A 27,470-nucleotide genomic window follows, 5' to 3' on the forward strand; every position below is an offset into this window, starting at 1 on the left:
CTTCAAAATTCCCATTATTTTATTTCTTACTGTCTCTGTGGCAGAATTCAGGCTTTGATCTCAATATCTTTAAGAGGGGGAAATAAAGATGTTGATGCTACTCTTGTGTTTCAGTGTGCATCACTGAAGGCAGCTTGGCCATAAAACAAGTATCTGCACTTCCAATGGCTAATCTGAATTCTAAATGTGGGTGTCAGGCAGCACATCAAACCCTCTCCCATTCCAGTATCCTGGGAGATGGCTCCATACTGTCAGAATAAATGTGATGAACCTTCATGGATATATACAGATATACTTACTTGGGCTCAACCAAATTTAACAGGATCACAAGTTAAATGCAAAAATCAAATGATGAAAAGCTGGTGCTCAGTATCTGTAGCTGGAGTCTTGTGTGGCACACAAGGGGAAAGAAGCTGAAGTGGTTGTTGGTCCCTCTACTTATTGTACCTCTGTCCCTGCTCATGTGCTGCTGATGCCTTTTCTTTACCTCTTTGCAGGTCAGACAGTATTTGGGGTTTATTTTCATGGGTTTTGATGGCCTTTTTGGAATTGATGGATCTGTTCCTTCCATAGGATATGTGCAGGAGTGGAAACAACATCCAGCTCCACATCAGCTGCTACATCCCACATGGGGAGGCACAAATCCTTCCTTCATTTGCTCCTTTTTGTCCTTCATTCTTTGAATTAAAATAACCAGTAACAAGGAAACCACTACTCTCTTATTTCCTGTAGCCTATCAAAGAGTTTTTCTGGAAGTAATGTGTTCATCTGAGCTAGAAGTGGGAAGTTCCTGTTCTCTGTAGGATGAACAACAAAACCAGCTTGCAGTAGTCTGCTAAAAAAAAAAGCACTACAACATCAAGCTGTACTAATTGCCACTTATTTTTGCTCCCTGGGAGAAAATAATATTCAAAATAATATATGGCTGATAATAAATTTATGTGTTAAATGAAAATATATTAAATCTTTATATGATGTGAAGGGAAGTTTAATAACGAGATTGGTCCAGAGGGAGTACTCAGCTGCTGAAACATTGTTTCTTTTAAGCTTCAATAATTCAGGTGAGTGGATCACTGCAAGGTTACAAAGAAATTATATTCCTTTTCCTACCCTCTCATCAAGATTGTAGTGAAGGTTTCACCTTGTTGATACGTCAGGATACCAAAGTGCATGGGCCAGATGTGGGATGCTTTATGGAGAACTCTGACTCAGCTTTTCCTCCCCACATTCCTGTGCATCCTATATTCAAACTTTGAGACTGATCTTAATACTTAATTTGTGGACAAGTATTGCCTCAGTCCATCCAAAAAAAAAAAAAAAAAAGTCAAGATCAGGGAAAGGAGAAGCCTGAGGCAAACAGAGAGATCTCTCCATCACAGCAATGGGCTGTGACTGGGAATGTGGATTTTTTCACACTGAATAGGGAACTCATAATTTAAAAAATTACCTTGTAGGTGGTGATAAGGGCACCTTTCATTCCTCTGCAGACACTTCTGCTGTGGCCCATTATGGTGGGTGCTTTTATCAGTGATTTACAGCTGAGCTGTCAAAAACTTTAAAAAGCTTCTATTAAATTGATGTGGATTTATCTATCTAAGACCTTTGAAATTTATAAAGGAGCCCAGTTTTGGCCTCCTTTTCTAATCAGAGTGTGCAGCTGCACACAGGGCAGTAGCTCCCCAGCCTTCTAGGAGGTCAGGCATTTGTTTTGTGGCCCAGATTTGAGAATCCCTCGAGAGCTGTCTGCAGAGCAGAGCCTGGGGATGTTTAGAAAGCAGTCCCTGGTGTTTTTTTACGGGGACAGCAGCATTATTTGGCTGCTCCAAAGTGGGCTGGGGTGGCACTGGGAGCACAAAACCCCTGCTAACTACCACCCTGCAGCACATCCGTGTGTGTTTGATTGCAGTGTTTCCAAATGTGTCCTGACATTAAAAACTGGAATGCAGGAGGTAGTGTGGCTGTATCATCTTTCATTTCACTGGCACTGAAGTTGTTATCTCGTGTAGGAGTTTGAATGCTCTGTTTTTGTTGTCTCTTTTAATGTCATTTCTGTGTATGACACTGACTCTCATATCCAGCTGAGCGTTTGCAGCCGAGGCATTGATTCCTGCCAGGAAAGCCATGGTAGCTGATCCTGGCTGGGAGCAGCAGCTTTGAAGCCTGAGATGGGGATACCCTCAGGAGAACCATGTTACTGCCTACCTGGTAGATGGAATAAGAGCTATTAGAATAGTCTGGATATCTCCTCCTTATTTTCATTGTCCACTTGCTTTTTTTATCCTTCCTTCCAGTACCACTTTATGGAAACCCACTCCTCCTTTCTCTTGTCTGTAATCACACTGGTGATAGCAGGGATAGCAAATGGCAAAGACCCTGCTCAGCCCCAACCCAGAGATGTGAGTGCAGCTGAAGGGCTCTTTTAGGCCAAAAGGGCAGATCCTACTCACCGAGTTTATCCTGAGTTAGTGCCCAACCACGAACTTGGGGACTGTGGTGCATCCCACCACGTTCCCATCTTCTGAGCAAAGCTGGATTGGTTTTACTCTGCTGAGAAATGTTGTAGTAATGCAGATGGTTTGCTAAACTTTAGGGTGGGCAATAGGACATTTGCTACTCAGAATTCCCACAGCAATTCCATTTGGGGGTAGGATTGGTGGGGTTTTTGCTCCAAGTTGCAAGAGCACCTCAGTGCAGGTGTGGAAGCACTTGCTGTGCAGCATTTCACTGGTTAATGTAGAGAAGTTGATCTCTGAAAATGCCCTAAAGGCAGACAGGGAAATTCTGTTCCTAGGTATAAACAAAATAGAAGGAGAAGAGAATAACTCAAAACAAAACAAAACAAAACAAAACAAACAAAAAAAAAAAACACAAAAAACACACAAAACCCCACAATGATCAGGAAAAAAAAAAAAAAAAGTCTGTGCCAGTCTGTGTTCCTGCTGGGATGAACTGGGAATCCTGCCCTTCTGGAGGGTCTAGACAGATCAAAATACCAGGATCAAAATAGAAAGTGAGATCCAGCATAACCAGAAGGGAACAGAGTGATAATCTTCAGCCCAAAGCGAGCTTTGAACTCAGACATGCTCTTGGCTGCTTGACCACTTCCTTTGAGAGTGGCCAGGCTCAGAGAAGAGTAAGGCTGGAGGGTGCTGGACCCCAAGCCGAGCAGTCAAGGCAAAGATGAGGGTGCTGTGTCAGTCAGCGTGAGCTGGGGCATCAGGGAGAACAATGCCATGAAAGCAGTCATCCCCCACCCTAAATGTCACCAGAGGAGGGCTTTTAGCCAGAGGGAGCAGTGACAGCAGTGCTAGCTCAGATGTTCCATGGACAAGGGGGCAGTGTTTGAGCAGGAGATGAACAGGATTTTAACTTGAACACAAAGGGGAGAATTGCTACAGCCCAGCTGAATGTTCGTGAACACACCATCGTGCTGCCAGGGGAACCTTGATTCATTTCAAAAGAATAAACATTAAAAGTAAAATCTCATGCCATTACAAGTGTGAGTTATCCCTGTGAAGGGAAGAAGTACGTTAACAGCTAAGTGGGAAAGAGAAAATGTGAAATAATAGAGGCAAAAGAGTATCTGTGACTGGGTTCAGTTTAAAAGGTATCTGTGACTGGGTTCTGTATGTATCAAAACTCCTGCTCATGATAAAAAGTGTCTGTAGTGCTCTAATGATTTGGGAAAGAGTTACCTGGCAGTTCATGTCCCTGGGAGCTTCCCCTTCTCCAAAGACAGGCAGTGCACGGGTTCTTGGCTTGCAAGTGGGATAACCAAGAGAATGAGTGTCACCCATTAGGTCTGGGGAGAGAGGATGAGGGAGTTCTCGGCCTCTGTGTAGGCTGAAAGCAGATTAATATATGTCTATACATGTATATTTGTGTATATACCTAAAGGAAACATTTTCTACGACCAGAAAATGCAAATGTTTGGGATTGGATGAAACAGAAACCAAATGTTTTTAGGTTAGAAGGCATCTGGCAAATGTCCATGAAAGTGTCAACTACAATTTTGCACATGGCTGACAAATAAAATGACAAACTTTCCCAGTAGTGTGGATTATTATGGCCAGAGAGAAGGGTCAGAACAAAAATGTACACTCTCAGTAAAGAGTGGCCAAACCAGCCCAGTAAGATTTGCTGTTGCTGAGCTGAGGAGAGGATTTGGATTGAACACGCTTGCAGCTCCCACTGCATCCTCAATGATGATACTTAAAAGTGTTGCTTGGAAACCTGTTTTTGTCTTTTTAAAATTGTAAAATAAATATCAGAGAAGGTCTAAAATAATTTATTAGAGGCTCTGATGAACTGTAGGAGGAGGACAGCTTTCCAAAATGTTGATGGAACATCATTAAAGGCTGCAGTCCATGCAGCTGGTGCTCCTGCTACTTTAGCAAACGCCAGTGTAAGGACAGCTTTACTATTGAGTAACTCATAAATTGCTCGTGCTTGTACAGATTAGCTGGGATGGTGTCTAGCAGTGGGAGCCAAATGGTTTCCAAGTTCTTCCCTGCCTGCCCTGCTGTCAGCAGAGCATAAGCCAGATCCCCACGGGCCCCAGCCCCTGGGAATTCAAAAGCAGGAGCTGGGGCTTCTCTCCCACACACTGGAGGAGCCAGAACTCCGCTTCCCACGGGAGCATTGATGAGCTATTGCTATGCTGGAAATCCCCCAGCCCAATCTTTGTGCAGCAAGGAGCCTGTGAACGCCGGGACAGAGACACACTGCGGGCTGCTCCCAATCTCTCCATCGATCTCCCCTGTCTGCCGGAACAAAGGCCCGGCCTGACACAGACAGGTGAGGGCAGCACATCTGAATAGCCTGACACGAAGCAAAATGACTGCAGCCCTATCTCTCTTTGTCAAGTGTGTGAGTGGTGTTAAACAGACAGTGAAACCTGCCTGGGCTATGGCAGCATGGAACTCCAGGGCTTTGTTAGCTGCCTGAGGAGGAAAGGAAATAAAAAACAGAGTGCATTTGAATGCCTTATGGGCTCTGAGCTTGGAATAGTAAGCTAGAAATAACAAGATTGCTATTATATATCATAATGGCCAAAAGCTTAGCGGGAATCAAAAAAGGATTATTATTTCATAGAGTCAGAGAGAATATGAGGAGTTGTTGTTGTTTCTTGAAACAAAAGTGGATTGAGGGAGCTATAAAGCCACCTGCTCAGTACATAAACAGTCCTCGAGGGATGGAAGATAGAAAGAGACTTGCCATTGGGAATTAGAGAATTCTACATTGCAGGATATCCCAAAAAGAGATCATAAAATACCAGAATGGTTTGGGTTGGAAGGAAACTTAAAGCCCATCTAGTTTCAAACCCCTGCCATGGCAGGGACACCTTCCACTGTCCCAGGCTGCTCCAAGCCCTGTCCACCGTGGCCTTGGACACTGCCAGGGATCCAGGGGCAGCCACAGCTGCTCTGGGCACCCTGTGCCAGGGCCTAACCAGGTCCGTATGTGGACATCAAGATCGAGGGAGGGCCAAAAAAGTGATGGTCAAGATTAGTTTTGGCCTAAAAGGCTTTTTGCACCCTGAAACTGTTTCCAAAGGCACCTGACACCATTGCCACCTGCTCCTGCTCTCCTCCACTGCAGCCACCATTTGGCCCAAGCAAAGAATTCATGTTTCATTTTGGTGGCTGAAGGAGAAATCATCTGCTTGCCAACATTCAGGACATTAAAAAGTCATTCTGGACTGGATATTTTATTAGTTACTCCTTTTCCTAAAGAGTGACATGATTGACATCCACTCTGACTTTCACCCAGGTTTATCTTGATTTATTCAATTAAACAAACAGAGCACATGGCCAGCATCTTGCCCCCACGGTGACTTTCAGTGGCCACTGCCCCTGCTGTGCCAGGAGCTGTGCTTGCTGGGACGCCTCAGCTGCGTGTTTCTGACTTTGCTCTACTCTTGTCCTTTTATTTATTGCTGACATTCAAGGCTCTGGGGTCTCTAATCTCACCTTTCTCTCTCTCTCCCAGTGTCTACCAGCTCGTTGTCAAGGAGGAGAAGCTGCAGAAAGCCCGGAGGGCTGCAGACATCATCGAGTGCTTCTCTGTGCCAGTGAGCTACAAGAACGCCTCCAGTCTGGACTCCCCACACTACTTTGCAGCTGAGCTGAAGCCCATCAACCTTCCTGTCACACAGCCCTTCACCGTGGGCGACAACAAGACCTACAATGGCTACTGGAATGCTCCTCTTTCCCCCCTGAAAAGCTACAGCATATACTTCCAGGCTCTTAGCAAGGCCAATGGAGTAAGTGCAGGGAAAATTGAGCTGCATCTGTAGGTGTGACTGCCCCTCTCTGTCCTCCTCATCATTCTCCTTCCTTCTCGATTGGATGCTGGTTTAACTTCTCGTTCTTATTACCCCTTACAGAAATCTGATGAAAATCAAGCATGCCATTACTTGTCCTTCACTCAAATCTCTCTCTGATGCTCAGATCCAATGAGAAATCTGTTGAGGACCCTGATTCTGTAAAGGCACATGTTGCCATGTGATTTACTAAAGGAGCTGCTTAGAATTTAGATACTTTTTTTATCTTTCAATAAGCATGAATGTCAGAGTAGGGGCTATTGTGCTTTTAAGAACCATAATTGCAGTATCTTGATAGTTCACAGTGCTTGTGATTTTGGAGGAGATGTTATGAATTTGGATTACCTTGGAGCTTGCACTTGGCCATATCCTAATGCAGCACTTGTGGCTGGGAGCTCCAGCTTGAGGAAGTCAGGTGGGGACTGTCTGCATCTCAGTCCTACCCCTCTGCAAGTCTGTATTTTTATATAGCTTTACTCTGTGATATTGAGTTTAAAATGCAGACTGCACAGGAAATGTGGCCCACCCCAATGACACACACAATGCCACAACACACCCCATCCCACCACAGGAAAGCAGGAAGCCTCTCTTCCCTCATCTCTTCCAGCTGAGGATAATTTGTGACCTTTTACCTCTCCTGTTTCAGGCCAGATCCAGCCTCAGTGGATCAGCTTCCTCCCCTTTGGCTCCCCAGCTGTTTTCCATTCATACATAACACAAGGGAATTTGCCACTCTGGCCTCCTGAAGTGTCTTAGAGCATTAACAAAGCATCACAAATTTGGGTAGCAGTGTCTGCTATTATTAGCATGTTTGCCAGTGCTTTCAGAAATTTAATTTTAACATAGATAAATTCTCTATGATATCACCCCTGAGAGAGAAAAATTACAAAAATCACTCAAAGGTGAACAGTGCAGGCTTTAGTGGCTTTTATACCTGAAATGCAGCTGCACATTGCAGAGGACTGGGATGGTTTCACAGGCTGGCAGTGCCAACGAGTGTTCACAACACATCTGAGTGCTTTACACCCTTCATTTATCACCATTTTCCTGCAGAGCTTCAGCTGTGTGGCTGACAAGTACAAAATCTCTTCAACACTGTGCTGGTTTTCACCTTGGTTTCCTTTCTAGCCAATACAGTTTCCTTCCAGCACTGCTCAATTAATTCAGTTTTGGATTTGCCTTTATAAGAGAAATTGTGAATATATGTATATGTCTCTCTGTTTCTAGTTAGTTCCCCCATGTGTGAGAGCTAATTGCTAGTGAATGGATCCCCAGGGAAGAAGAAACTTTATTTGCTTAAGTACAATATAATATTCCATAAATGGGTTGTGAGGATGGAAGTGTAGGCTTCCCTTGGTGTTCTGAATTCAGGCAGCACTGATGTTCCTGCTTTTCCAGCCTCTCACCCTCTATTCCAGGTGTCGAGGACTCATAAAAGGATGACTTGCTTGGGCTGTCCTAACAGGAGGGATTTTTAATCATAAGTTAATAAAATTGTCTTAATGCAACAATGCACAGTTCATGATAGGATGAGAAGTGTCCAGCCAGACACAGTAAATTCCTATTTGAGAAAGCTATTTCCTCCTGTGGTAATAATTTACATTTCTGCAGGATATGCTTTATATATCTGCAAAGTGTAGTGCTGCGGGTAAACGTATAGAGGAAATGCCCAAGAGTGGAATATGGGTCTTCAAAGGTGTAGCTTCTGTTCTGATCCCTTCTGTTTCTTGCTAAAATCGTTAAGCCCTACAATTCAAACATTAGGGTCAATTCACTCTTCTACAGCTGTAAATGGTAGGTTTTTGTTCCATTCCCAGAATTATTTGCAGCTAACAGTTCTGAGTTTTCAGTTGTCTGTAACCTGAGTAGCTTTGACTGGTCTTGGAAAATCCTACAACTAATTATGGCTGCAACATGCCATTTCCATCCCTGGGAGTGTCCAAGACCCAGCTGGATGGGATTTGGAGCAACCTGGGATAGTGGAAGGTGTCCCTGCCCATAGCAGGGCATTGGAACTGGAACGTCTTTAAGGTCACTTCCAACCCAAACCATTCCATGGTTTTTGATAAGGCACATCTGCAAAAAACCTGCAACAGTAACAATTTAGCACGGTTAAAGTAGAGCCTTATGTTCCCTTACACATGAAAAAACTTAACAGAACATTGCCACTCATTTTTTAATTAGGATATTCCATAGTTTCATTAATCACTGACGGTTGTGGAATGATGAAATTTCTTTCCACACCTGGAAGCTGCAATGAGAAGCCTTCATGCAGTGAACCAGAACATCTTCCTTTGGAAACAGAGGGCTCTGGGGAGAGCTTAATTTGAAGAAACAGCCTGGATTTGGTCAAAAAGCTTGATTAGGAGGAGGTTAGGAGTGTTGTAGGAGTTCTGCATTGTTTGAGCTCCTCTGTACATGGAGGGTTGTGCTCATTTGGTTTTCCTGTCTGCTCTGCAGCCATTAGCTCTGATTGTTACACTGAAAGGAACATAATTAACAGCTGGATGCAAAACAAGTGTGGCAAATTGCTGCAGAAGCAGATCACGAGCTCTCCTGCCTTCTCTTGTGCACTGTTGTAGTTGTCTCAGAGTGTGAATGAAAAAGCTGTGGCTGGCTGGATCCATCTCCCGGGCACTTGGGTGCACTTTGGTCACTGTGGTGCTGCCTCCAGACTGGAGTCTGAGCAGAACGTGGTGACACTGAGTGGTTTTCAGCTTTGTTACACAAAACGCTTCCAAAGCGTGTGAACTTCCCTCCTAGGCACTGCTGACAGCCAGATGCTGAGCTGAAATGTGGCAGAGTGTGAAGTGAGAGAGGGGCGAAAGAGGAAGGGGACACAGAATCTCCAGGCTTTGTGGCTGTGGGAATGAGAAGCACTGTTAGTTACTGTTTAGTTGATAGAAGGAGTCAGCACAAGAGGTGGCACAGAAGCAGAGGGGACATTTGGCTTGGCTGTGCTCTGGCAGGATCTCCAGACACTGTCACAGCCATCCAGGTAGGGATCTGATGTTTGCTGCTTGTCCTGGTGCCACCTGCTACAGATGGCTGCCTGACAGAGCATGAAGATTTTCTTGTCTGAAACCCCTCCCTGAGCTCAGCCCCTTTAAAGCTCCAGCCCTGCCAGTATTTTTCCCTCTGAAAGGTGAGGCCAGGTTGACAACCCTGTGTTATTCCTTATCCTCACATTGGTTCAATAATCAAACTGAGGTGCTGCAGGTTTGATTGTCCCCAGGTCTTTTTTCTGGCTCTCTGCAGGTCTCTGGTTGCTGATCCAGCACCATGCCCCAATGGGGAGAATTTTTGGCTGCTGTGTGAAACCTGCCTGAATTTTTGAGCAGCTCAGAAACCAAAGCTCCTTAAAAAAATCCTTTCTGGAGCTGCATTTTACCTCATTGAGTTAAAATGAAATTTTTACCAGCACAGTTGCAATCAATAACTCTTGGCCGTTTTTCCTTTAAATGGGAGATGAGCAGGAGCCTGTGTAACACCGCTGGGAGTGATGGGGGGTGCTGCCAGCTGCTCTGCCAGCCTGGTGGTCCAACAAGTGACTGATGTCTTCAACCCAGAATTGTGAAAAGTAGCACTGCAGGAATCAATGAGAATATTATTTTTTTGAGGGAATGAAAGACTCTACCGAGATTCCTATTGATTTTTTTGCCTCTCTAATGACTTGTACTACATGCACAATCGGGCAGCTCATTATTATCAGGGGAGTTGAGGCTGGATTTCTTGATGCTGACAGGTCTGCTCATAGCACACAGCATTATTCTTCTGGGACATTTTGAAGGTATGGATAGAGCTGCCAGCAGAGAGATGCCATTCATCCCTGTGGAGATGGCCATGAAAAAAAACAGGGAGGTTGAGTTCAGCACGAGCCGTGCTCTGAAAGATGAAATGGCACCAGGGCTGCCTGCATCACTTCTGTGAGCTACTAACCAGCTTTGGGGAGCTCTGTGTTCAGGAGGATTTTGGGTGTACAGTTTATCCACTTACATTCACTCCTTCTGAATCTCATCCTGGAGGTACTGGCGCAGAAATAAAGCAGCTGTGAGAACACTTCCCTCTTTGTACACCCCTGTTTCCACATCTGGTTGACCAGAGGATGTGTTCCTGAGTGTTTTCTGCATAATAAATAAAATCCTCCTCCAGCCTACCTCATTTTTGAGAGGTTAAGAAGAGTGGGTGTCCAATCATCAACTACAGATCATTCACATAACTTCCTATTGTAAATAATAAAAGCCCTAACCACTTTGTTAAACTCCCTTCTCCAAATGACACAGATACTAAAAAAAACCACTGATAATTGGAATTGCAATAATAGGTTTGGCTTAGTCTTTGGAAGGAAATAGCAATTTCCTGAAGCTGGCAATAAAAATTACAGGGGAGTCCATTGACCCTGCGCAGACATATTTTAAGACTACAAACCCCTGGCTGCAATGGGATAGAGAATAAACACACAGTTTAGGGCTCTCCTGAACTTGGGCAAAATCTGTTGAGGACCAAATAAATAACTCCTTAAGACTGGACAAACCCATGGTTTCTACCCTGTGTGAAGTAGGTTGCCAACAAGTTCCGTGTTCAGCTCTAGGACGTGGGGAGCTAAAGCTGGAACTGAGGCCAAGGGGAGAGTGGTGATTCCTTGTCTGGTCCATGCAGTGGCAGCAGATAAAATTGCCTCTTGCCAGTCTGAGCTGCCTAAAAATCTCTGTCTATTGTAGGGCAGCCCCCATGGCACTTCTGGGGACAGCAGGTCCCGCTGGGGCTGGCAGGTGGTTCTTCAGGCGAGGCAAGCTCTGTTTGACTGCTGCAAAGTCATAATCATAGTAAAGGAAAGGGAAAATGGTGGGTGTGAAAACAGATGGATGAAAAAGCTTTGCTGCTTTCATTGTTGTTCGTAGTCTGTAAACAGCAAGCTGTCAGTTTCAAAGAAAAGGGGGAAAGAAAAAGATCATGTGGCTTTTTAGGTTGTGAAGATGCAGCTGTCACATAAACATATGTCCTGCTGCCCCCGTAGCCCTTTTCTGCAGAAAATTGTTCCCATCCAAACACTGACGAGACAGAGGCAGAACTCATTTTGTTATCATCCATTTCACTTGAGTGAAATGTGCGTTTAGGAGCCTCAGTAATTAGTAGACAGCAGCAGCTCCTTTGCTTCTAAAATGAAAGAATAAAGCTATATTAAAAGAATGTTTTAAAAAGCCCTAGAAATGCAGGGGGATGCTAAAGCAGGCTCATGGTGTGCAGTTTCCAGGCTGTGGGCAGGAGTGGTGTGGGCAGAGAGGGCTTGCCCAGCTCCTCAGCACGACTCTCTCCAGAGGGTGCCCGGGTTGTGCTGATGGTAGGTGAGGTCCTCCCTCCAGGAGAGGCTGCCAGCACCCTGACACACAGTGTCATAGGTGTCCATGGTGCGTGGACTTAAAAATAGAGCCAGGGTTCAGCCTTGAGGGAGGGTACTCCATAATCCTTTATTCATTGGTAAATAAGTTCCAGAAAGCAGATTTCCATCCATGTGTTGAGGTAGGCATGGGGATGGGCTTATTCTGCAGTGAGCTTTCAGGGTATGGAGCATGTTGGGAAGCGAGGGTTGGATCAGGAGCTGCAGGATGTAGTCCTGGAGTGTTTTCCTATTCCAGGATCTCAGTTAAAATGTGCCTACGTTGTTCCATTACTGTTTGGCTGTAAAATGTCTGCCTTAACCTGGCAGTGATACAGAGCTGAAGCAGTACTGGCATCTTAATTTAATTTATTCCTGTGAGTTCAGCCATTACATGCAAACAGATATGCAGAATATGTTGGCTTTCTGGGTATTATTAAGATGTTGTAGATATGTAAGGCCTTGTAAAAGTTCTGTGATATCATAAAATGGGAAATAAGTTTTGTAGCATTTGAAAGAATATTCAGAAATTACACAGTGACTGAATTTTGGGGAAATATTTGGGGTGTTTTTTTCCTAAAGCTTCTATTATTATCTCTCTATTTAATTATTTTTCTTGCCATTGCTTTAGGCAAGCTGGATGGATCATTGATAATTACCAACATTGTTTATTCCTGCTTTGCTGGTGGCTAAAGAGAAGCACCTTGCAGTGATAGGACAAGAAGTAGTGTGTGCAAATTGAAAGATGGGAAATGTAGCCTAGGAAAAAAAAAAAAAAAAAAAAAAGCATTGTCACTGCCTATGGCACTTTAAGGTGCATTCCAACCCATTAACATTCTATGATCTTTACTGTGTACAGGAAAGCACCTTGAAGCAAAAGTAATATTTTCAGAAAACAAACATGATTGTGGGAAAGTGGGTTTAGTGGGTTTTGGGAGGATGATTGGGTTGTTTGGGGGTTTTTTTTTGGTTGTTTTCAGGTTTTTTTTGGGGGGGGGGAATGTATTTATTTATTTTGTTTCTTCTTAAAAAGATTCATGCAAACTTACAAGTCTCAGTATCAACCAAAGAAAAATAGAGTAAATTGAAAGGGATCTCATTTTTATGAAACACCAAAGAGATGAGCAGTGCAAAGCAATGGAATAATCAGCCTCAATCCAGAATATGGACTACATTCAAATCTTTACACTAGCACTGCTGGGAGCTGATGTCTGTGCAGGTTCTTTTATCTTTTCCTCCCCAGAAGATGCAATTTGAAATGAAGTTCTGAAGTCCACGTCTTGTTCCTGTAGCTGTTGCTTTTGGCAGTGCCAGTTCTCCTAAGAGCTGTGGTTGTGCCATCAGTGGATGCAGATTCAAACAGAACAAATTCTGTTTTCCCAAATCGCCCTGTGGGAGGGTCTCGTGCAGGAATGCACACATGTTCAAATGAGATCATTCTAGACTCTTCTTTTTCCAGCACTGACTAATTTCTCCAGCTTTCTGTTACATTCTGAAGCCAGCAGAAAGCAACAAATACACAAGAATATTTTCCTCGACAAAACGTGAGCAAGTGTCCACCTACTTGTAGACTGCAAAAATCCTGTCTCTTATTTTTTTATTTTACTCTCCATTTCTGGTTTTCCAGCTCACCTTGTTGTAGATCAGAAACTACATCAGGACCTCTCTGTCTTCTGGTTCCCAGCACTATGTGCAGAGACAGCTCTGAAAACAAAGCTGTGTTTTTCCTGCTCCATACATCCCAAGCAGCAACAAAGACTTTGGATTTCCAGAATAACTGGCAATTCAAACTCATTACCCACGAGGCAGAGGGGAGTGGGGAGCTCTGTGTGCAGCTGTGGTGACTTTGCAGTGCCAGTGTTGGTGCAGGTTATGCAGGCGAGCTGATTTTTGAGAGGCAAGGGGATGTAACCAAAGATGTCTCTGGTTAGCTGGGATGAACAGGGCTTCAGTCCCACTCTGGACTGGGAAATAGACATGGTTTGTCCTCAAGGAGCCAGGAATTCCTTAAGGGAGTTTGAAGGCAAGGTCAAAGGGAGAGTTTGTCCTTCTGGGTTTCTCACTGCTCTTAGGCTGCACACAGTGTGACTTGTATCCAGATTGTGTGGCATCACAGAAAGGGATCAGAGGGAATTGCTCCTGTGATTCCCAGTGTTTCCCAGCATGGATCCTGCAATCTTCCCCCTTCTGTGTGCAACAAAAGCATGAGGAGAAAGGCACACTGGGGCTGTGTGTGTCTGCTCCAGCCAAGGAGGATTTGTCACAGATGGAGCAATTTTCTCCAAGAGCAAATTCAGATTTGCACAAGGTTTGTCCAGCATTTGAGGACGGAAGGACACGCTCAGCAGTGCTTTGCTGGGCTGTTGTTTCCAGAGCACAGACAGCATCCATATTAATGCAGCATTGTTAGCACAGTAATTTATGCTGGATTCATTACACCTGAGACGTGCAGAGGCATAAAGTGCTCTGCAAGCCTTGCAGCAGATTAGTGCCTGACAGAGGCAGCTCTTTAACCAAGCAGCACATTCCCATTTGGATGGCAATCACAGGCTGGACAGCAGCAGCCCCTGCCAGGAAGGGCTGTGCAGTGAGGAGCTGGGGACTCCACAGAGGTTGTGTTTGCAGCGGAGGTGGCCTGAGAAAGCTGCCGAGTTTGAGCTGTTTGTGAAGCCAAACACAACATTCGGATCCAAATCCCGTTTCTGCAGCTCTGCAGGCTCCGGGGTGGATTGAACACAAAGCGTTGGGTTTTGTCCCAGCTCTGCAATGAGGAGCTGCAGTGGTGAGGGTTGTTAGAACAGCTCGTTTGGCAGAGGCAGCAGCACAGAATGTTGGTCTGCTCCACATCCATCAGAGAGCTGAAATATTCAAATGACTTCTTCGGTGTCTGTTTGCCATGTGTTTAAATAAATACCCAATTTACAAAATTTGCAGTAATGGTGCATGAAAATGAGATGTACAGTGGCGTGTACTTTTGACCCAAGGCTTGTCAGTCTATTACAGAGCAAGTCATTTAACTGGGAAATTCTATTAGCTAATCAGGCACTTACATGGGACCCATCACTCACACATGGAGCGTGGAGAAATGTGCTGTCACTCCCAACTTTTCAATACTTAAGAGAACCAACTGTGAGCAAGTCCAGTAGTGTGGAGTGTTTTATGCAACAAGAACTGTTGGTGGTATTTTCAAAGATGAAGTGCAAGAAAAGATATATGTATTTTTAGTAGCTTTTTAAAGGAACGTGTGTTTACTGTAGATGGGCAAATTACACACTGTGATGTTTTCCTATATATTTTTCTTGTGTTTTTTTATTTTTCAGGAAACAAAAATCAACTGTGTCCGGCTGGCAACAAAAGGTATGTGGGTCTCTCTTTCCTGCAAAACACAATACCAGAAACTGCAGTGGTGGCACAATTTGATTACAGTTCCTAGCCAAAGAACCAGCCTCTTTATTTCCTCTTTTATTATATTTTTTTAAAAAGGAAGATTGCCAAGGCAGAGCAACAATTTCTAGGACCACTCCACTGTATTTGTGGCCTCTGTTATTTTTTTAATGCAGGGTATAATTCTCTGTGGTTCCTCCTTCCCCTCGTTCTGTTGACAGCTTTTCTGTCCTGAGGCCTGTTCTTGCTGTTGGCAGAACATCACTGAAAAAGTGACATTAACTTCCCATTCAATTTGTTCTCTCCACAACTGTACAAAGTAGATAAGAGGAGATCTCGTGTAAGCCTAACCTTGTACACAGCAGGGCACAATTCTTACATCATGCCATTTTCATGGTATAATTGAACAAACTAGGAGACAGCATTCCTGATTTTCATTGTGGTGAGCTCAGAAGAGACCGAGCTGACAGGTCACAGAGCAAACCCAAGACAAACAGCCCCAGGTTGGTTCACAAGGTGTAGCTCTTGAGGGACCAATGGTGACAATGTCTGAGCTCCTTCTTAGAGTTTACAACTGCTTTTAACAACTCTTCTAAAGATTTCGAAATCACCCCAGGGGCTACTTTTCCAGAAAAGATGTCAGACATCAATTTATTTGTAACACAGAGTAGCTGTAAAAAGATTTCCCCCACATGTGTTGTAGAGTGCCAAGGAGCTGCAGGGAAATGCTGGGGTGTTGCCATGGGCTGTGTACAGACTCTCCATTCCAAACTTAGCTTTGCCAGCTTGTGCTCTTGCTGCTTTGCTGTAACGTGAAATACCTGCATGGCTGCCTGTGGAGGCTTTGAGAGTTCACCAAAATTGGCAGGAACCCAGAAATCCTTTGAGGCACCATCCCATTTTTTTCCATTCTTTTCCATCTATTTTGACTTGTGACAGAAGTCAATGGCTTCAAGGTTCTTTCTCCTGATCCCTTCTGCATCTGCACTTGCAGAGGAGTTGGGAGGGCTCAAAGGAACCCCATTAGCCACTGGAGAGCATTTTCCATCTCCCTGTGGAGACCTCCCCAGGCTGTCACAGCCAGCCAGGCACTGGGGTGGCAGTGCCTGGAGCTCCCACCTGTGCAGGTGCTTTCCCTGCTCAGACTCACTAAAGCAGGCTGGTGGGGCTGTAAGCAGTTGTGTCACCACTGAAAGCTGAGGAGGAGGAGCCATTTCTCCCATTCTCCTTCTCATCTGTGGCTCTGGTGCTCCCCATACCCTCTTGTTCCTTTCCTGTTTAAAAGTTCCTTGTAAAATCTTTATTTAATTCATTCTCTGGGTTCCAAACATTCTATGTGTCTCAGTCTATGTGTCTCCTTCCTCTCAGTTCTCTCCGCTGGTAGTAGTGTGACCATTTCAAATACCCAATTTTGGCTTTCTGGTGGTAGAAAGAGCAAGAGCAGGACTGGGTGAAATGAATCTCCACAAGCTTTTCCAATAGCATAGTCTCTTCATGTGATCAGAGATACTTGATTAATTACTTTTTAGAAACCTGTAGTTGCTTCCATTTCAGTTGTTCATTTTTCTGGAACTGATAGAAGAATGTTGTCATGCTAGCAGGAAAGATATTTGCTCTATGAGTATTCAAAAGAAAAAAAACTTACACAGCTTGAAAAATCCCATTCTGACACAACCTTTTGTTTGCACTCTCTGATTTGGGTACCTCAACAAAGTGGCCCATAAGTGTTTGACCTTCAGCTGACTTCTGCAAACTGAGATAATTTCCATTAACCCTGTTAGGTCACCAGGAAGAGTCACTGAGCCACCCAGTCACTGAGCCCCCTCCTTCTGTTGGTTCTGGATGTCATCTCTTTTTAAAAAAGAATCTCTTGCTAGGATTAATTCAATAAGAGATACAAAAGAGATGGGTAGAGCCTGAGGATGTCTAGAACCACTGCTTCTTGGTGATCTTATTCTTTAGGTTTTTTCCTTTATTGACTTGAATGGAAAAGGACAAGAAATGATGGTAGTTCTAGTGTTTATTCTTGCTGTCTCAATTCATATCACTTTTGATTTATTTCACTTTTGGTTCATATCACTTTTGATTTATAGGTAGATATCTTATTCCTCGGTGTGGAGTGCAGAAACCTCTGTGGAAATTCTTTTCCTCCTGCCCTGGCTCTGAATTGCAGTGCTGTAATTCCCAGTGCCTGGCCCTGAGCACGGAGCTGGAATACCCCAGCTGTGGCTCATTTGAGGCAGGTTTAGGAGCAGGGCTGGTGCAGCTCGCAGGCAAAGAAGCACCACGAGCTGGGGTGTTGGTAACATCACAGGACCTGCCACAGCTGCAGCTGAACAAAGTGGTTCTTTGGCTTTCCCACAGTTTCAGGTTTCCATATGTCCTGAGGCTGCATTCCCACCATACATTAATTCCATAGGAATAACGAGACCAGCCCCTGGAGAGGGGTGCTGTACCTGCCCTCTCTCTGCAGTGGGGAATGCACAGAGACACTCACAAAACTGTGATTACACCAAGTCCTGATAGCTGGAATGTTCTAGATAACCTCCTGTGTCTGTGCTGTCTTCTGTCTGCTCATTATATTGATTAGCCTTAAATGGCATTGCTCTGTATTCCCCTTTATTTGCACTGGTGTTTTTCTGAGGATAGAACAAGCAAACCTGAAGTCTGCCTTGAACAGAATCATCAGAGCTGCCAGTGAGGATGCCACTGTGATGTGTTAGGAATCAGGGAAAAAAAAAAAAACCTTTTTTGGAGTCAGAATTAATGTCAGTATTAAAAGCTCTGCTTGAGTTGGTACCAGAGGGGGAAAAAAAATGATTTGATGCAAGAAAATAAATACATACTACTGGTGCCAGACTAAATGTTCATTTTGGAATAGAAGCCTAATTTTCCCATTTCTAGACATTTGTCACTGCAGCAGCTCCATTAGCACCAGTGAAATGAGTTCTGATTTACACCAGTGACAGGAGGATTAGGATCGAGGCGTGTTTAAGCAAGGCAAGAATTCTCTTGAAGTACTGGATTAACAAGGGCACTAAACGTGAGTGTGGGAGTAATTAGGCAGTGAAATGTGTTAGGCATGTGTTACTGGGGGATTGTAACACATCCTGGGTGTTGCTGCAAGGCACCTGCTCAGAAGCTGAGTCTCTTTAATTACTCGAGAGACAAACGGGGCTGTTCCACCGCCTCTCCTCCAGCTGGCTGCCAGGGAGTTTGCTCTCTGTCTCCCATTGCCCCAACACCAAGAAAAGCAAAGCAGAGCACTCTTTAAAAGTGGCTTAATCCACTAAAAAAAAAAAAAAAAAAAAAAAAAAAAAAAAAAGTTTTGGCGTTTTCCCAGCTTTCTTCCCTCCTCTTTAGCCAGAAATAGGCTGCTGAGATGAGCCCTTTTCAGTTCAGCCCAGCTCTGTGCAGGAGCTGCTTCCCAGCTCTCTGGTGATGCTCTCTCTTCATGGTTCTCTGTGTGCTGCTCCTGCTTGGATGAACTTGATTCTTGTGGTGGCAAGAAAAAGCTCTCAGATCCTTTTGTATTGATTAGGTTATTAAATATTGGGAGGAGGGGGCGGCGTCAGCATTTCAGGACAGCAGGTCCTCCAAAGCAGAGCCAGTGGGTTCCCAGCTGGGCCAGCACACCCCGAGCTCGTTTCCCTCCATGCAGTGCCTCCGTGTGAGGGCTGGGTGCTGCCTGTGGGAAGGGCCAGTGGCAGGGACTCGCCCTCAGCCCCTGCTGGGGTGACCTTGGATGATCCATCAGAAAGCTCCCTGCCTTCGTCCACTCTGTGTAGCCATCCCACACTTTGCCAGCATGTTAAACATTATGAACCTTTTGTATCTACGTATGTTATTTATTTTCAGTTTCGTTGGTCTCAGATCTTTTGCCACTTCCCTCCTCATATGGGCTATTCTTGTTTTTTTTTTTTGTTTTTGTTTTTTTTTTTTTTTTTTTTTGTTGGTTTTTTTTTTTGTTTTGTTTTTTTTTTTTTTTTTTTATTACTGGACTAATGTTATCTTTCACAGCATTAGGCACTTGGATGCACCTCATTAACATAAAACAGTATTTTAAAATGTTTATAATTAAACCCCAATTTACCAGCTCTCTGCCATACAATTTTCATTCAGATGGGTTATTTATAGGTTTTGCCATTTGGTTTCCTTGACAGCATTTGTTTTAATATGTCCCATTCTTTCTGAATTAACTGACTTGTTCTCCTTGTCTTAAAGCAACATATTTATATCGACACTTTATTAGAGAAAATTGCAACCTCTTACCAAGAGAGAGCGATTACCTCTTGTATTCCTAAAGTACATTAAATTAATTTCACAGTGTAATTGAAACCAAGGCAGAGGGCTCATTAATGGTTCCTTATCTCCCAATACTCATTTCTTCTTTCCTTAAAATGTGACTTCTTGCAAATGAAAGAATGGAACTATAATAATCGTTATGAGGTACATTTTTATTTTTTTTCCTTTTTTTTTTTTTTTGTCTCGTGCATGCTGCCTGGGAACCATTTTGCTTGTTCTTAGCAGTGATAGGTAGACAACAGGTGACCACGCGAAACCCGCCCAGCCTCTTGAGCACAGGTGATTATCAGTTCAGAAAAAGGAAAACTGGTCAAACTTCCAGAGGTCTGAGCAGCTTCATGACTTCTCATTTAACACTTGTTTTGCATGAGAAATTACTTTTACAATTGCTCCAACTACAGTATAAAGGAGGGCAGTGCTTTCATGGCGCTCCTTCAGTGCCGAGGTGGAGATCTGCCCGTGCTGAGGGTCAGCTGAGGGCTCAGCGCCTCTTAAATCTTCACAGCAGCACCTGAGATTGATGGAAGAGCCCCATGGATCCCCTCTGCACAGGCTGAGGAACCCCTGAGCGTGCATGGAGCTGAGCTTGCATTTCCAGTTGAAGGAGCTGTGCCATTTTCTGGGGCTGATTATCGTGCTTATTCGTAGCTGAGGCCTGCTGCCGGAGAAATGGTGGCAAGAAAAGGAAAACGTGGTTCTGTAAGCTCTCTGTAGAGGAACAGAGGAACTATAGAATCTGTAGTTTCTATAGAAACTTCTGCTGGAGCCAGAGATGCTGCAGAATTGAGCCTCAGCAGCACCAAGTCACTCACAGAGGGGAGGTTCAGAACCTCTCAAGGGTTTTGCAGTTTCCATCAGGAGGAACTTGGAAGTCTGTGTGCCATAAAGTTACCCCATCATATGTAACAGTGGGACCAGGATCATCATTAACTCCAGAAAATTTAAATATGATGGGGAGATCCCATCAGCTTGTGGAATTAGGTTCTTCTGCTTCAGCCTGATGTGCACAGAATGAGTGGCTGGGATGTGGCAGCGTTACATGAGATTAATGGGAAAGGAGGGTTTCTTCAGTTTTTAGATGGATTACATTTCTTTAGGAATACTCCTCTCCCATTGCTGCATGGTTGTTCCTGCCTAGTTATGACCTCCTCACCCAACAGTTATTTCAATTGCACATCAGCTGTGACGGTACAGGGGCAAAAAAGATGCTGGGATTACTGGAAAGTTCAAATGCATTAGAAATAAAGGTCCTGATTTTTGGTAGAACATCAGCATGGGAAGAAGGAAACTTCCTGGGACAATGTTGAAATCTCAGTAAAGAACCTGTGTCTGAAATGTGACCAGGGAAATCTTGGGCTGGAGGGGGAGACTGCAAAAAAATCAGTGGAAAATGAGGAAGGAAAAAGTTCCTGCTGTTCCCACACAATTTTGCTGCACGTGAAAACCGTTGATTTAATAACTCCTGCTCCCTCAAATCCATTGAAGAGGCTTCTTTTGTTTTCTGAAACACATTCTGGTTTTGTAGACAGATAATGTATTTTTTAAACAGATCTAATCCCACTTCAAATCTGTTTGTTGCTGCATTTTGTCTTCTGATACACTGGAATATTATTCCTTTGACAGGTTTATTCTGTTTGGTACTATTTATTTCAGAGGAGTTTATCATGTTTTTTAAGTTGAATGCGTGAAAGTGGTTGGTTGGTTTTTTTCCCCCTGAACAAATTTCTACCTTCTAAAAGTCATTTTTAGCACAAGTTTTGTGCATCACAGTCCCTTTAGGGGCTTCCTTTTCCCAGGGCACAGCTTTGAATTAGTGCAGAACGTGGTGCAGAACGGGATGAGGCCAGGAATGAACTGAATTTGGTGTCTCCAGCCCAGTGTCCAGAGGTCACTGTCTACTCCAGAGCTCAGCTGCATTGCCAGACCCTAATCTTGGGCTCCCCAATTAAAATAGGCAGCTGGAGGAAAGGGGAGAAGAAGCACAGTGTTAAAGATAAAATTTGGGATCATTTAGCAAGAGGAGACTATGAAAACATCACCCTTTAAATTCAAAGCACCCACTGCCAGGACACAAGTAGCTTCAGGATAGAAAGGTCTTTGGAGAAACAAAAATAAAAAAAAAAGCTGTGTGAGCCAAGGCCTCCAGGAACCAAAGCAGGCAAGGATTTACCCGGAGCAGTGTGGAGGTTCTTGTCCCTTTTCAAGTCCCACCTGGTGGGGAAGGATGCTCTTGGCCATGTGTTGTGGCTGGCCCTGAGCCAGTGGACATTCACCTTTGTTTGCAGATAAATTGGTAGCCAGGTAAAGAAAAGTCAGTAGTTGGACATGAAAGCCACAAGTGAAAGTCAAATTAAGCTTTCCTTTGGCTTTGTTTTACTTAGTTTGAAGGCAGGGAGCATTGGAGGACTCTTTGCTTACGAAGTCTAGGGGCTTGTTTTTCATCTCTTCTGCTTGAAAGTTTGCAGGAAGAGCTCTTTGGATGTCCCTTGGAGCCTCTTCTGCCCAGGGGCTGAGGAGGGGGAAGGCAGGAGGGGACTCTTGTGTTTTAGAGGACAGTGGGGTTTCGTGTTCCTGACCTTCACACCCTCACACCAACTCATTTGGGTGATCAGGATTTTCTCTCCATTTCCTGAAACCCACAGATCCTTTCTAAGGTGTGTCAGCCATGGGCAGGTACTGCAGATCACTTAAAATGATTTTCATAAAAAGATTATTATTGTCAGTGAGAAGAATGACAGATCTGTCTTTACAAACAAGCTGTGGGTCTGCTGGTAGATAAAACCAGCACTGAGAGATAAAAGAAACAATGGGAAGGATTCCACTGATTGATGAATGGAAAAAAAGGACATTTACCTTTACAAACAAACTGTAGGTTTGCTGATAAATGAAATTGGATATTGGAAGATGAAAGAAATAAATGGGAAAAAACTCTAAATTCCATAAGAATTAAAAATGAAAAGGGAGGGTTATGCATTTAAGGGAAATCTTTGTTCTGGGAAGTCTGAACCTCTCAAGTACCTCAGCCCATGAGAAAGAGGGAGACCCCAGGGGAATGTCCCATGGCCTCTCCCTTTATTAGAATAAAGTTACAGGACTCCTCTGTCTCCATTTTGGACATAAACCTCTGATGTTTGTGGATTAATTTTCCTGACATCAGTGTCCTTTAACAACACTTCCAAAGGCATGGCAGACCCAGAACTGTTACAAATACATAATGCCTGTTTCCTTAAACAGATTTTTTTGACAAGCCAGTATTCAGAAGCAGAGTTGATATGAACAAGTTTCTGAGCTGCTTCCAGCAGCTGGGCATTAAAAACTATGTGGTTGCATTGGGATATGTGATAAAATTACAAGGTAGGTGTGAGACTGTTTTGTAGTGTTATTGTTGAAGAAAAGGGAAATCTCCATTCGAGTCTTGCCTGAAAGTGCTGCTTCAACTTGGCAGAGCACAGGAAGTGTCCTGGTGTTCATGCAGCACACGTAGAGAATGTGTACACAGACTCCTGACACTGCCCTGCTGACTCCCTTTTGCTGGAAGAGGAATTCCTCCTCTCCATGCTGCTCCCTCAGCTCGGGGTGAAGCCTCTCAGGACAGGTTTTTGTAGGTCACCCTGGTACCTGAGGCACCTTCGTCCAGCTGGGCTCAAAAGGTGGCTTTATTTCACTTTCTGCCCAACCCTGGGCTTTGCTCACTGGTTTTGCAGCTTTCTGCAGCTGCTGTGGGTGTGGATTTTCCATGATAATCATGATGAGAGCAGGGTAACTACTTAGAGGGGGCTGACTGAGGGAAAAGTAATTGTGGTGAATCTGTTTTATATCCATGGCATTGTCAGGCACTGACAAGTTTTTGCCTGTTATCAGTCAAAAGGTTGATCTCCCTGTGTCTAAGACTTGACAAAAATTAAGTCACATCTGTAAATTTGAACTTGTCATATTGGTAATTGTACTTGTTTTCCATTTCTATAAATTTGAGCTAGTTTTTAAATACATTTCTGCAAAAGTGAAGAGTTAAAACAGAAATGTGCTCTTACCCCCTGAACCATCACATCACTTGTTGGCATCACAGAGCTGTCTTTAGCTGAGCTCTTCTTTCAGGGAAATGTTATAACCTTTCTTATTCTTGGGGACCATATATCTGATTTTAGCACAAATTAAGAGCTTCTGTTCTGAAGAGAGAGGAAGAAAAACAGGAGGAAAAAAGAATTGCCTTTGTGGTGGATTTGCCTGGAATCTCCAGAATCAATTATTCACTTACAGCTATTTTTTAATTCTCGTTCAGCTTAGTAATGCTGATCTTGATGCTTTGCTGTGTGTTTACCCTCATCCTCTTACAGATTCCACCTGTAAGCCTGAAAATTCCTCATACAAATTCTGGTCTGTCCTTCTCTCCAGGACTGCTTTGTTTTGCTGCTCTTCTGCTCCGAATATGGTTGAAAGCTTTTGGCTCTCGTCATTCTGTCAATTCCTTTTGAGCTTTGTTAAAGAAATGAGTGTGTCTCATTATAGTCTTAAGCTTATGCTGTTTGCAGTTTTCAATAACTGGAGGTGGAAAATCGGTGTAGTGATGTTGTGTGTGGTGATCCTCTTTGTGATATTCATTTTTTAATGAATTGCAAAAAGAAATAGCCAAAGAGGAATCTGTCTTTTAGATGTGCTGAGCTGTTCCACTCTGTTGGCTCATGGTACATGGAGGCACCAGCATGATGCACAGATTGTTTTTAGTGCTAATACACTGCTGGAGGGTGTGGTCAGCTGACACTCTGATGTGGGTGTTTCCACATCAGGATGTAAAAATGTGCCTTTCCACCTTTATCTCAGTGTTATCATTCCTTGAGGTACCTGTCTGCCCTTGTGCTTGCACTCCAGACCGAGTTTTACAGATATAGATATTATCAGGAACTGAAAACATGAGGGAGAACATTTCTGCATGCAGAGCTGCTTTAATAATTTGTAGGCCGCTCACATAGAAAGCATCATAAAAAAATAAATAAAGGAAATCGTGTTTACAAGTGATTTGAGAATAGCTGTCTTTTGAATACAAGCCTCTAGGTCTATTAGGAGATTTTACATTCAGCCCACTGCCTGGCCATTATGTGCTGCAAAGAAATTGCTCTGATTGTGCAGATCATTTCAACACATAATGACTGGGAGCCCAATATTTTTCATTAATTTTTCTGGGTTAAATAATGCTCTGAAGTGATTTTTCTGATTGTTTTTTTCTTCCAAGAGCAGATTTCTTTCTGAAGAAGCTGTGTTCTAAGGTGTTGCAATTTTGAAACCGATCCTCATCGTTGCCAGACTTGGCCCCTTGCTGGGTGTTTCCTGTCACCTAGGGGTGGCTGAACCTCCCATTGCTTCTCTCATTTTGTCCCTCTTTCCTTCACACTTTCATTGCCCTTTTCTGGGCACTGAATATTTGACCCAGCTGTCCTTAGAATCATTTTATTTCATTTCTTTTCTTCTCCTGTTAAGCCTTGGGATGCTTCTCTCTCCTCCAGTGTCTTGGCTGTTGGTGATTATGGTGCCACTTCCACTGAGGACTTTGTGCCCCAGCAGCTGGAAATCTCACATAAATACCTGACCTTTTCTCTTGCTTATGGCTCTCTTGAATTCTTTTTCCTGGCAGTGTCATTTTTTTTTAATGTGATATTGTAATTGCTGCCTAAAGTAAAGAATGTTTCAAATTGCAGTTTGTGAAATAGGTTGTATGGAAGAAACTTGTATTATCAGCCCTTCTTAGTTACATGCACTCAGTAATCATTCTTCCCTGGATGTTTTTCAGAGTGCCACCTCCACAGAGGAGGTTGCTTTATATTTTGTGGCTTATTTTCAAATAATATACCTGTGCAGAAATTGCTGGGAGAGAGATTGCCATGGTATCTTTCCCTTAGCTGCCACTGCTGGTTCTCCCCCAGAGGGCACTGCCCAGGCTCCCCAGGGGATGGGCACGGCCCCGAGGCTGCCAGAGCTCCAGGAGCGTTGGCACAGCGCTGCCAGGGGTGCCCAGGGTGGGGCTGTTGGGGTGTCTGTGCAGGGCCAGGGGCTGGGTTTGAGGATCCTGACGTGTCCCTTCCATCTCAGCATATTCTGTGATTCTATGAATTAACAGCAGCATGGCCAGATTAGACCTTAATTAAAACCTTAATTAAACCATCAGTGTGTGATGATCCAGAAACCTGACTTCTCATGGGCTGATGAGCTGGACAGCTCTGGGAAATTGGCCATTTGCCCCTGCCCTGCTCTCTTTGCATCTCTGCAGCATCACCAGAACTGTATCTCCCATGAATGTGCTTCCTGTAGTGTCTTCTGGCTCATTGCAAGATGCTGGATCTGGGAACTTTGGAAGGGACTGAGGAGAAACAAAGTCAATTGGGTTGCTAGGAAAGAACTAAAATGTTGAAATAGCTCTGACTGACCAGTAGAGTGCTGGGTGAGTGTCAGTGCCTGTGAAAGTCAGAGTCAGGTCACTGCTTTGGCTCCTGGGATGGTGCATTTTGTGCACCACAGAAATGAGTATCTATCTCTGAGAGCAATGGCCTGGTGGAGTAGATAAGGCACAGATAGGGAGTCAGGGGACCTGCAGCCTTCACTCTACTGGCACTGCCTGCTGTCATTTGCCTTTCTTATTAAGAAAGCAAGCTTAGGGCAGAAAATTGTCCTAGTTTGTGTTAGTGCAGAGTAATGGGGTCCTGACCTCTGTGGGGGCTTTGGGTGCCACTGAAATACACACACTAATAACAGTGGTGACCTGCTCTGTGGCTTACTGTTCCAGCATCCAGCTCCTGTTACAAGGAACAATTCATTCCAGGAAATGTGGTGGAAGTAACCACTAGAAAATACAGTTATAGTTTGTTTTCATTCCTTTTTAATGCCAGCAATATATAAACATGGTTTTTCAGAAAGAAAAGGCCGGCCCCTCAAGTACAGTAGTGCAGAGCTTTGCAAGTGTGTTTAAAGATATTTGTAGGAAATTACCATCTGAGCAGTTTTTATGGGCTGCTGTGCTCTGAGGATTTCAGGTCCTGCTTCTCTATAAAGGAGAGAAGCAAAAGTGAATTCTAAACCAACGTTTCTGTCAGGAGCAGCAGAAGTCAGGTCCTGTGAGAAACAGCTCACAGAGCTCCCCCTGCCAGGACAGGAATGTTCTTACCTACAGCTGGTGCTGGGCAGGTGGGAAACCAGAGCAGCCAGAGGAGATTTAGACATCTGCATGGAAAATATGCCACAACAGCAAGGAAACAATGGACTTTTGCAGTAATGTTTCATTGCAAGGCTTTGAGAATCCCAGAGCCAGGAATTTGCTGACACTGTCATATTCTCCAATCCTAGGCACTATTAGCTGAGACAACTTACAAATGGTTGGGCTGACAGCCTAAAGGAATTGCTGGCCTTTGCCAAGAGAGATAGAGTTGCCCAGAAGATTGGAGTGAACCGGTCACCACGGTGTGGAGGTGTCAGGATGGATAATGAGCCTTTCTTCTCCTCCTGGAACTGCAGGAGCCTGCAGTGGGGTGGGAAATATCAGACAAAAACACTCTGACCACACATTGCCTGGAGTCACGAGCAGCAGCCTGGCAAAATCAAAGCAATCTGGTGGGTCAGAAGATGGAGTTGACAGCACATTCTTATTTCTTCTAACACAGCTTACACTTCATGAGGGTGTTCAGATGGTACAAAAATGAGGGGCGTCTGACTGTGCTGTTTTTAGTAGAAAACCATTCTCCAACACCTATTATTTAGGGTCATAAGAGTAACTGCAGCTCAGCTGAAGGATAATTCGGAGTACTTCTGACTTTCACTTCAAATAAATAGAGTTTTAGCCATTTTCCAGGAGAAACTGTATATTTCTCATTGCCTTTGTTGTGTGACAGTGTGGGGATTGCCTTTCTGATGGTGTATAGCTCACCTCTTGCACACATTTACTGCAGGACTGTGGGAGAGCTTGTCAAATAAAGGTGGAAATATGCAACTGATACGTTATTTTATTTTCAAGCTCAGGAGTCCCATTAATGCATTTCAGACCTGTGAGCACAGAAGTTATCAGTGAACTCTTAACTGAATGGACAAATTGGTGAATGC

General features: G+C 44.0%; 1 protein-coding gene across 1 annotated transcript in view; it reads left to right on the forward strand.

Moving 5' to 3' along the window:
* The window catches only part of PTPRT (protein tyrosine phosphatase receptor type T), a 435,197-nt gene that overhangs the window by 338,361 nt on the left and 69,366 nt on the right, over positions 1 to 27,470 (forward strand). The window contains exons 12-13 of the mRNA XM_053992839.1: positions 5,992 to 6,265; positions 15,023 to 15,059. Of these exons, the coding sequence (XP_053848814.1) occupies positions 5,992 to 6,265; positions 15,023 to 15,059 (311 nt within the window). The remainder of the gene's footprint in view (positions 1 to 5,991; positions 6,266 to 15,022; positions 15,060 to 27,470) is intronic.

This window comes from Vidua macroura, chromosome 17 (genome assembly GCF_024509145.1).
Source record: "Vidua macroura isolate BioBank_ID:100142 chromosome 17, ASM2450914v1, whole genome shotgun sequence".
Lineage (NCBI taxonomy): Eukaryota > Metazoa > Chordata > Aves > Passeriformes > Viduidae > Vidua > Vidua macroura.